Raw genomic sequence first — 11691 nt, forward strand, 5'->3', positions numbered from 1 at the left:
AATAATTAGTTTCAAGTACAAATTGTGCAGTCTTATACAATATATTTGGCTCCTTATTTAGTTTGACTTAGTTTATGAAATAAGGCAGTATACAGGTCAGTGACTATCAAACTTTAGGTGACCTCTGACCCCCCTAACACAAGTTGGTGTCAAGCTTGGACAGTTTAAGGAAACAAAACATTTGGTGGTCATCACAAAAAATACAACTTAATCATACATCACAGGGCTTACAGTAGAGGAGTTCATATTCATCACTACTAGGGTTATGTTGGTAAAGGGACACTGGCCAAAAAGCAAAACCAGAAACCCTCCATAGGTATTACCCCTCCCAACTCAGCTAAGCCTCAGTTTTTAGCTAGTGTCCTTAGGTGATGGATGGGCCAACTGCTCTTTCTCTTAAGATATCCTTCAAGAGCTTATTTTGTGATTTTTCCGAACGCCCCTGCTGGGGATAGAGGGTGGCTTCACCCGAATCGGTCACTATGGCATGATGGCCAAGAGTGGGGATGGCCTGTAATGTAGGTCGGCGCTGGGTTCTGTGGGCAGCGATCTCCAGGGTACAGGTTATTCGGTGACCATGCTGGCAGGGTGCTCTACAGGTCCAGGGCAGTTTTCCCCCTGGAGAAATTTTCTGCAGCCATTTTTGAGTTGCATTATCAGCTCTTTATTTACTAAGTTCTACCAGGTAGATGTGCACACCTCTGCTTAGGACGGTTTTGGGCTGAGGGTTTTGCAGGCTGCTTTGTAGTGGAGGCATGATGGCCTTGTTGCTATGTTGCTCATCCCTCATGGTAAATTCTTTCGGACATCCCAAGTAAGGCATAAGATTCTGAAACTAGGATTTTTGGTTTTTGTTCCTCATTGCTTACTACAACTGGGGTTTATGCCTTGTTTGGCCAGAGTCCATTCACCTGGAGGCGGCAGCATCACCTAAGCAGTAATGAATATGAAGTACTCTGTGTCCTGTGATGTACTCTAAAAGGATTTGACAGTTAAACCAATAATCCTATTTTTTTTTCCAAGCATCTTAATGGTTCCGAGATTAAAAAACTGGTTTAGATTGTACATTAAAAATACTATGCACCAGAGGAAAATGCAAAATATAAGGGTGAAGCAAAATTAGAACTAAACGCCACAGATGTAAGTGGGTTTTGTTGTTGTGTTTTAAAACCCTTTTGTCTGTAGATTATCTTTATATAGTGCTTACTTAGTGATTCTTTAAAGCGGTAGTAAATTCCTACATATACCCAGTGAAGTGATTAGTATCAGGTGATCCACAGAGCTGAAACAAATCCTTCTTCATAAGTTGTAACTGTTTATCTGCAGCCTACTCTTTTCTACAGCCAATCAAAGTACAGCATTTATACAGCTTGTCTGAGCTTTCGGAAAGTCTAAAGAGTCGGGGAACTGAAGTTACTCTGCAGAGCTCAGTGAGGAGAGTTGATTGGAGGGAAGGGGCACTTTAAAGTTAGTTTCTTAATATTTGCTAGCTAAATAGAAATCAGGATTATGTACATAGGTAACATGAAATTTGGGAAATGGTCTTGTGCTTGAATAGTGAGAATTGGAATAATTAACACGTTTCTTTTCTACAGCCTGCCAAGACAGATCGGCATGGCAGTGGAGCAGACAGTGACTATGACAATACCCAGACTACAGAAACTAGTAGCGGGTAAGTACTTGCCTAAAGGCACAACCTTTCTGAGCATCTTATGCTGTATAAGGATTAAAATGACATTGAAAATGAGCACTGGCTAAAATCTCCACTGAGTATTTCTGCCCAAGCAGTATGCAGTAACATTTGGGTGGTGGATCAGTCTGCAGTGTGCCAGTGACCATATAGGGTGGTTGCCACTGTCCAAACTATATTTTCTTGCAGCTTTCCCTCTACTATTCATAATATGTTCTCTGGCAGCTCTCCCGCCACTGTCTGTATCACATTCTCTTTATCACTTTTCTACTAGCCACACTACATTCTCTGGCAGCTCTCCTCTAATGTCCACACTGTTATTCAACCAGCTCTCCTCCGCTATTATGTTTTCTAGCAGCTCTCCACCTATTGTCCACACTGCATTCCCTAGCATCTCGTCCCTCAATGTGCACGTTATGTTCTCTTGCAGTGCTGTCCCTCTACTTCCTACGTTATTCTTCCCTTGGCTTCTTTCCATCAACTGTCCGCAATGTCTTTCTTAGCATCTTTCCACCCACTGTCCATACTATGTTTTATGGCAGGAAGAAGTGGCAGTTCATTTGTGACCTCCCACCCCAATCCATGATTAGTTCCCTCTCTGCCTCCTCTCTTCACCTCCTAGCCCTTGAATAGTTCCTACTCTCTAAAGCTATCCATAGATGGATTAAAATTTGTCCAGATCTCTCCACTTCACAACGCTCTGTTCTCACTCTGCCGCCTTTGTGACTTTCCCACAGTGGGCTCCCACTCTCTCTCCACCACAGCCACAATCCTCGTCCCCTCAGCCTCCAACCATACTCCAACCAATTTTACACTTCACCAAATAATACCAATTTCCATTCAGTCTAAATGAACCCATTTATGAAAGGGCACACAAAATCAAGTTAATCAATTGTGGACAACACCTTAAAAAAAATAACCTAAACACTTTTGCTGTGTGTGATACTCCCTGATCCTCTTCTTCCCGCACAGCTCCCTGGCTGCATTGCCAGCAAATGTGCTTTGTATAACAAGAGTTGCTGTAGATGCTTCTGTGTAAATTGATACTTGCAAGAACAGTATTTGCAGTGTTTGGGAGAATTAAAGTGGTTGTTAAGCCCCTACATTCAGTTCACGCTGTCCTCTCTGTTTAATAATGTAAGGTGCCCCAGTGTCTGTGCTTTGTAAAAAAAATGCAGCTATATACCTGATTTCATAGCCCAGCTCGGGGCTCATGTGACCGGCCACCTCCCTCCTCTCTCTGCCTGACAGCTGCAGGGGGTGGGGCTGAGAATCCCCCGCTGACGTCCGGAGGAGAGAGGCGGCCAGTCATGTGAGCGCCGAGTGGCGCACTGTAATCAGGTATATAGCTGATGTGCTTATTTTTTTAAGGCACATACACAAGGGCAGCTTACATTAAACAGAAAGGATAGTGTAAAAATGTAACTAATTTCAGCAGCAAGAGGGGAGGGGGTGGGCACTGACACAGAGCTGACAGGCAGGCAGGGAGGGAGGGGGGAGAGGACAGAAGAGCTTTAGGTGACGGAAGCATGAAAACTGACCACGGTGTCAGGGCTCAGCAGCCATGGTAAACTGTGGTCAGTTTACAGGGGGGAGGGCAGAAGAAGGCAGGATTTGCCAGGTATTTCAGGTGATGCAAGTTGCGAAATTACACAGCACAAGCACTGTGTTGTGCTGTATAACATGCTTTAAAGAAACAGGATTATTTTTTATTTTATTTTTTTTTAGAGTAGCAAACACTTTAGGATTTAGCAACATTTTTACTGCTATATTGTAACTAGTCATTATTTGTAGCAGATCAGAGGTGACATTTGATCTGCATATGATGTCAGTTAAAGCACCGTTGCAAACAAAAAATACAAAATGTAATATGTAATTTAGTTTTCTTCTTTTTAATCCCTTATTAATTACTTCCTCATGTTCTCCCTTTAGCTAATATTTTGCTGCTGATTTTTTTTTTCTTATGTGTTTACCATTAGTATTTCACCTTTTTGTTGTCTTTTTTTTTTTACTGTTCCTTTAATGAGAATTGTGGATTTACTTTCACTTTTAAGACTGTAGTAGCATTAGCTACATAAAGTAGGAGGTGCTGTGTTCTATCAGCAGTACAACAAGCAACTTTCCTTCTGCCAGATTTGAAGAAAGCCAGACCTCGCTCATCTACGTCGTGTATTTTTTCATTGAATACAAGGCTTCCTCTGATTGTCTGAGGTCATCCACCTACCTCTCCACCTCTAATCAAATGAAGTCTTCTATTTATTGATAAAAATACCAGCCTTCAGCTAAATGGCAGAGATATACGAAGACAGACTCTTTTATTTTCTGGAAGCAGAGAAGTCACTAGTACTGCTGCCAGAGCACAGAACTACCTACTGTATGTAGCTAATGCTACTACAGTCCATTTGAGCAGCCCAAGCAGGCAGACTGTTCTGGCATGGAAATAATTAATTTGGGCCAGACACAGTGTAAAAAATGCTGAAAAAAGCCTATATTATTATTTCATATTATAATAAATACCGCTGCTTTGTAATAGAAACAAAATTTTGGTGTCATTAGAAATGGAATGAATAGTATCATTTGAACTTTGACAGTAATTATGCAGTAAGTTTGTTCCAGTGCCGGTTCACATTTATGCGATCACAGAGATTGCATGTGATTCGGAGCGCACTGCTCCTAAAATTACATGCGATGTCTGCGCGGTGCAAATTCAGCCATACAGTTTGTATGGCTGAATTCGCACCTCAATTGCACTTAACACGCACAGGACCCTTTTTTTGGTCCGCAGCAGAATCGGATTGCATGGTGGTTCACACTAGTGCGATCCGATTCTGTGCGAACTCTCAGATCGCACTGCAATATGCGATCTGATCTGGGGGTGTCGTTAACTTTGAATTGACACCCCCAGCGTATCGCATATGGCAGTGTGAACTGCCTGGGCTGCGGATGCGATGCGGGAACACGCTGTTTATTCGCAGCGTTCCCGCATCGCATAAATGTGAACCGGCACTCACTGTTGCTGCTTCTGTAGTTCATCGCTTACCATTCACTACAATCTCTTTTCCCTTGAACAGAGCATTGATTCTAGCGATTTTTTTTTTTTTTTTTTTTTCTTTTTTCTTCTCTTCAGGTACTTTTATTCTCCTAGGGCCCTGTGTTGATGGGCTTTTGTTCATGTCATAACTGCCTCTTTCCTTGCGTGTCTATAGAGCCACATGAACCAGGCCAGAAGGAGATCAACAGCTCAAAGCCCCTCAATACAGGACCTTACAATCATTCTAGCAAGGCTGGATAGAGGTTTACATAAAAGTGCAAATTATTTGTAGGCTTTATTTCCTAGTCACTTCTTAAATGTTTATCCTCGGCATTGATTGTATTTTGGGGTGATTATAATCAATGTCTGAACATTTTCTATGCAGAGAATGCAGTTGGCTATAAAGCTAGCCCCATGGTATTTCTGTTCTTATATTTGTATCTTTGTGCATTCTGTTCATGCTTCCAGTATGGAAGGACGAAGATTCTTGGAGATGTCTCGAGATGAGGATTTCCATGCAGATTCTGAAGACGTGGAGGTAGAATTGGACCCAACGTTACCCAGTACAGAGGATGTAATCCTGAGGACTGAACAAGTAACCAAAAACATCCAGGAGCTCCTCAGAGCTGCACAGGAGTTTAAACATGACAGGTAAGTGGTGGAAATATCTAGATATGACAGTAGGGCCCTATACAGATGGCCAAAATGTATACTATCCTTGGCGATGTGACCATGGTGATTTAGTACCAGTTTAATTTTGATTATGATCTCCATTTTTAAGGAACATTAAAAAAAAAAGTAATGTACAAAGTATAGTAGTCCATAGGAACCAATCAGAAATTCCCTTTCACTAAGCGGACTTCAGTCAATCGGACTGCATTTTTTTTTTACATCACCTTATGGAATATGGCAGTCTCCAGTTTTGGGTGTTAAGACCTACACTATATTACCAAAAGTATCCCAAAGGTATTCTATCTGGTTGAGGTCAAGACTTAGTGCAGGCCAGACAAGTTCCTCCACCCCAAACTCACTCTTCCATGTCTTTAGGGACCTTGCCTTGAGCACTGGTCCAAATCGATTTGTGGAGGGGGGATTAGGGGATGTGGTTGTTTTTCATGGGTTGGACTTGGCCCCTTAGTTCCAGTGAAGGGAAATCTTAAGGCATCAGCATACCAAGACATTTTGGACAATTTCATGCTCCCAACTTTGTGGGAAGAGTTTGGGGTTGGCCCTTCCTCTTCCAACATGACTGCGCAGTGCATAAAGCAAGGCCTATAAAGACATGGATAAGTGAGTTTGGGGTGGACGAATTTGACCAGCCTGCACAGAGTCTTGACCTCGACCCAGTGGAACATCTTTGGGATGAATTAGAGCGCAGACTGCGAGCCCGGCCTTCTTGTCCAACATCAGTGCCTGACCTCACAAATGCGCTTCTGGAGGAATGGTCAAACATTCCAGTGGACAGCCTCCCAGAAGAGTTGAAGCTGTTATAGCTGCAAAGGGTCGACCAACTCCATATTAACCACCTCGGCTCCGGAAGGTTTTACCCTGTTAATGACCAGGCCATTTTTTGTGATTCGGCACTACGTTGCTTTAACTGACAATTGCGCAGTCGTGCGATGCTGTACCCAAATACAATTGATGTTGTTTTTTTCTCACAAATAGAGCTTTCTTTTGGTGGTATTTGATTACATTTTTAGATTTTGTGCTATAAACACAATATACTTTTACTTTCTGCTATAAAACATTCTCAATAAAAAAATGTAAAAAATCTAATTTTTTTAATCAGTTTAGGCCAATTTGTATTCTGCTACATATTTTTGGTAAAAAAAAATCCCAAAAAGCTTATTTTAATTGGTTTGCGCAAAAGTTATAGCATTTACAAACTACGGGATAGATTTTTGGATTTTTTTTTTTTTTTTTATTAGTAATGGCGGCGATCAGCGATTTTTAGCAGGGCTGCAACATTGCGGCGGACAGATCGGACGCCTGGCACTTTTTGGGGATCAGTGACAATAACATAGTAACCAGTGCTAAATAATATGCACTGTTACTGTATAAATGACTCTGGCAGGGAAGGGGTTAACACTGGGGGTGATCAAGCGGTTAAGTGTATACCTAATAGTGCTTACTGACTGTGTGGCGGGATGGGTTGGACAGAGGCAGGGAGAAATTGGTGATTCAGCTTAGGTGAATCACACGATCTTTCCCTGCCTCTCTGACAGAAAAGCCACCTTCTTTGTTTACAAAAGCAGACTGCTCTTCTGTCATTCTATCCGAAGATCGCGGGAGGCCGGCGGCGATCGAGCCCCCTCCTCCCGTGGTCTGGCTCCCACTGTGTGTACGCACCGCCAAATCCACGTGCACATAATCACGTAGATCTACGTGATTATGCGCAGCCGAGCCGCCCTGCTGCAGTAAATCTGCGTGGGGTGGTCGGCAAGTGGTTAAACCTTAAGGATTAAGACTGGGATGCCATTAAAGTTTATGTGCGTGTAAAGTGGGGTGTCCCGATACTTTTGGTAATATAGTGTATATCAGTCAGAATAATTTCAGAAAAAAAAGTAAATAGTGCAACTAAGTTTTGTTTCAATTTAATTGATGCCAGATATCCTTAGCTGATGTTTTTCTTTTTTTTCAGTTTTGTTCCTTGTTCAGAAAAGATTCACTCAGCGGTAACAGAAATGGCATCACTATTCCCAAAGGTAATTTCTTTCAGTTTATTTTCCTCATCTTCTTAAATGGAATCAGTCAGAGTGAAAACATGGAAGCTGCCAATGCCAGTTTAGGGCAAGCCTTCTCATCTTTAGCATGTATTCTATCTTATACACCTGATAAGGGAGGCTAATAATGGAAGGATAATATTGACAGCACAGGGCATTCACTTCAAAAATAAGACCACATGATTAGCTTCTATATTTCTAGCGGACAGCTATCTTAACATACTCCTAGATACCAGATGGTTGTTGTCCAGTCTTGCCTACCTTGGCAGGGTCAGATGGTATGTCAGAAGTCTGTAGGGTATTACAGTCCTCTGGGCAGCAATTGTCATCTGATTTGGATTTCTAAAGCTAAATTGTTTCCTCCAGATAAGAGCAGCTTTTGACCAAGGTGTTAACATGAGCACATAAACACTTAACCTTCTCAGTCCATCTAGGAGAAAAGATATTGAGGTGAGTCAGTCTGAAAATGTCTGACTGGCATTAGCTGCATATGGCTAAGTGGTTCTAAAGGCAGAAGGATTTATTGTATGCATTAAGATAAAAAACCTCCTATGTGGAGCAGCCCCCCTTATACTTACCTGAGCCCCATCCTGATCCAGCAATGTTGCACGAGAGTTTTGGCTGTCTGGGACTCTCCCTCCTCATTGGCTGGGACAGCAGCGGGCGCCATTGCATTCTGCTGCAGTCAATCCAAGTCAGTGAGCCAATGATTAGAGAGAAGGGGACAGGGCCTGATCTGCAACTCTGTGTCTGAATAGATGCACAGAGCAGCGGATCGGCTCGGTTGCCCCCATAGCAAGCTCGGCAGAAGGGAGGGGCCAAGAGTGCCAGGGAGGGACCAGAAAAGAGGAGGATCCAGGGCAGCTCTGTGCAAAACCACAGCACAGAGGAGGTAAGTATAACATGTTTGTTGTTTTTAAGCAAAAATAAAAACAAGACTTTACTATGACTTTAAGTAAAACTGTCAAATTCAACATATGATAGAACAATGTGCTTAATACTTACATTACTATCAGTACATTGAAATAGCTTTGTGTTGATTGCTTGACAAAATGGAAGTGGTGTTTTGTTTGTAGTTGGTGTGTACTGTCTGTTTGCTGTGTCTCTAGCACCGAAGCTTACATGTGCTGTGAGAAGCCAGAATAAACTTGACATCTCACGTGTGCTCTACTTATCTTACATTTGATTCCAATGAAAAATAAATGAACATGCTACAAGATGTATACATGTAAGCTGGATACACACTATGCAACTTTTGTTGTTTGATTTCCTTTAGATTTACCTTCAACTAGGTAGTGCAAAGGCCTGCCTGATTGCATACAGATTGAAAGTGTTTAGGTTTGACCTCATATTTTATGGTTTTGGTTACTCTAAAGAAAATTGTATAGTGTTTATTCAGCATAAGTCTTAGTCTGTAGGGTTCAATATTGAGTTTGCCCACCTTTTGCAGCTATAAGAGCTTCAACTCTTCTGGGAAGGGAAGGCTGTCCACAATGTTTAGTAGTGTGTGTATGGGAATTTTTGACCATTCTTCCAGAAGTGCATTTGTGAGGTCAGGCACTGATGTTGGAGAGAAGGCCTGGCTCAAAGTCTGTGCTCTAATTCATCCAAAAGGTATTCTGTCGGGTTGAGGTCAGGACTCCGTGCAGGCCAGTCAAGTTCCTCCACTCTAAACTCGCTCATCCATGTCTTTATGGACCTTGCTTTGTGCACTGGTCCAAATCATTTCGTGGAGGGGGATTATGGTGTGGGGGCGTTTTTCAGGGGTTGGGCTTGGCCCCTTAGTTCCAGTAAAGGGAACTCTTAAGGCGTCAACATACCAAGACATTTTAGACAACTTCATGCTCCCAACTTTGGGGTAACAGTTTGGAAATGGCCCCTTCGTATTCCAACATGACTGCGCACTAGTGCACAAAGCAAGGTCCATAAAGACATGGATGAGCATATTTGGGGTGGAAGAACTTGACTGGCCTGATCTCAACCCAACAGATTACCTTTGGGATGAATTAGAGCAGAAACTGCGAACCAGGCTTTCTCGTCCACATCAGCGCCTGACCTCACAAATACAATTCTGGAAGATTGGTCAAAAATTCTCATCACACTCCTAAACCTTGTGGACAGCCTTCCCAGAAGAGTTGAATTTGATATATCTGCAAAGGGTGGGCCAACTCAATATTTAACCCTACGGATTAAGACTGGGATCCCATTAAAGTTCATGTGCGTGTAAAGGCAGGCGTCCCAATTCTTTTGACAATATAGTGTATCTGTATATAGAAAAAAATGGCTGATCTTGTGATCCTACACAGCCTGGAATATATTCATATATACGTACTAACACAAGTGTGCATATTTCAGTATTATAACTCCGGCATAACTTACTATAAAAGTCGAAAGTTATCACATTAATTATTTCCAATATATTACATATTGTGTGCTGAGCAATAGTTTTTTGACTGAATTTTCCGTTTTGTCTCTGTTAGAAGCCAGCACTGGAGACGGTACGGTCTTCCTTGAAATTGCTTAACGCCAGCGCTTACCGGCTGCAAAGTGAATGCCGCAAGACTGTGCCACCAGAGCCTGGGGCATCTGTGGACTACCAGCTTCTGACACAGCAGGTCATCCAGTGCGCTTACGACATTGCCAAGGCTGCCAAACAGCTGGTCACTATCACCACCCGGGAGAAGAAGCAGTGACCTTTGTGTGGACTGAACATCTTGTGTCCTTCACTAGAGGGCACTTTTCTTTTGTAATGTGGTAGCTGCCAAGACTTCCATAAGACACTGAGGACTCTCCATAACCTTGGATGAGACTGAGGCGTCTACACTCCTGGCAACCAACGTGAGAGTTGCCCTTCAGGCAACCAAATGTTAAATCTTCAGTCCCCCTCATCAGCAACATAATGTAGATATGCCCTGCCTTTATTTTCTTGACTTGTAGAGCGTATTCATTTCCAAAACACTGCACACATGTACATATGTGTGTATAAACCATATATAGTTACTATAAAAAGTGTGTGGTTGTAGGAATTGTCTTGTGGTAGGAGGGTCAGTCACACTACTTGTGATTGTTATCTATGGGACAGTAGCATAAAGGCTCATTGTATATGAGCTCAGCCAAATGTGTTTTACTTTATCATGTTTACATAATGGATCCATGGGTTTGAGCTCACTGGATTATAAAGCACAATGATACCTGGTCCATTGATGGTAAGGGTGATGTGTACAGGATACTTTTGCTCCCTAAGGTAACTAGATTTCTATGGTTTAATTGAGGACGTAATCCATCGAGAGATAATTTATGCAAATTCAGGAAACTGTTGTCATTATCGTATATACCCCTTTGCACTGCAGGATGTATCAAAGTGCTTCAAATATCTGTATATAAAAAAAATGGCCAATCTGCCGCTCACAACACACACAGCCTGAAATATATTCAGATATACAAAGTAATATAATGCGCAGATTTCAGGGCTATAACTAAGCTAAATGCAGGGACTCTGTCTCTGCCTGGCCTACTGCTTTTTTTTTTGCTAGGGGGACTGTGATAGCCTGTACATCTCAGAGCAACATGCTAAATATGGCACCTGTTATTCACAGCTGTGTTCATGTACCCCATAACTTAAAGTGGATGTAATTATTAAGTGTAATCTGCTGCATGCTATGGGGCAGCACAAACTGAACACTTTTCTGACACATTACCATCCTACTTAGCGTCAGTCAGTCCCTTAGATTGCTGTGTATGAAAGGGTGTTTGTGAATAAACGAATGTGACCAACCTAGACTTACACTGGAAACTATGTATATATATGTATGTACACATATATATAATATATTATAAACATCTCTTTTTGTTATCGGGCTGGTAAGGTGCTTAATGTAGAAGACTGTTTATGTATTTGGTCTGTAACCACTTAAAGCTCATTTTAAAAGCAGGCAGCATCCTAAAGTAAAATTCCAGCTAAGCATAAACCTACAACCTCCCCCATTCTAAGTCTATTCTATCTACCCTATAAAAGAAAAGGTTTGTATACTTAAATATTCTGAAGCGCTCCGGTCACATGATCGAGTGTAGAGGAGAGGCAGTATCAGTGGCTGCAGAGCCTGGGCAATGACGTCCCCTGTGGGCTAACTATGGGGAATCCGTTGTCAGCACCCAATCATGTGACTGGAGTAGAGGACTTCAGAATAGGCAAGTATAGGAATTTTTTTACCTTTAGAGGTTAGGAAGAATAGTCTTATGCTGGCCAT

General features: G+C 42.1%; 1 protein-coding gene across 3 annotated transcripts in view; it reads left to right on the forward strand.

Annotated features, from left to right (window-relative positions):
• The window catches only part of GIT1 (GIT ArfGAP 1), a 280050-nt gene extending 268582 nt beyond the window's left edge, over nucleotides 1-11468 (forward strand). For all 3 annotated transcript variants that reach the window (XM_082245242.1, XM_082245240.1, XM_082245241.1), the window contains 4 exons: nucleotides 1596-1672; nucleotides 5190-5372; nucleotides 7363-7426; nucleotides 9925-11468. In XM_082245242.1, coding sequence (XP_082101368.1) covers nucleotides 1596-1672; nucleotides 5190-5372; nucleotides 7363-7426; nucleotides 9925-10137 — 537 coding nt within the window. In that variant the 3' untranslated portion in view covers nucleotides 10138-11468. The remainder of the gene's footprint in view (nucleotides 1-1595; nucleotides 1673-5189; nucleotides 5373-7362; nucleotides 7427-9924) is intronic.
• Nucleotides 11469-11691: the final 223 nt, after the last annotated feature.

This window comes from Pelophylax lessonae (genome assembly GCF_965119305.1).
Source record: "Pelophylax lessonae genome assembly, chromosome: 2".
In the NCBI taxonomy this organism is placed as follows: domain Eukaryota; kingdom Metazoa; phylum Chordata; class Amphibia; order Anura; family Ranidae; genus Pelophylax; species Pelophylax lessonae.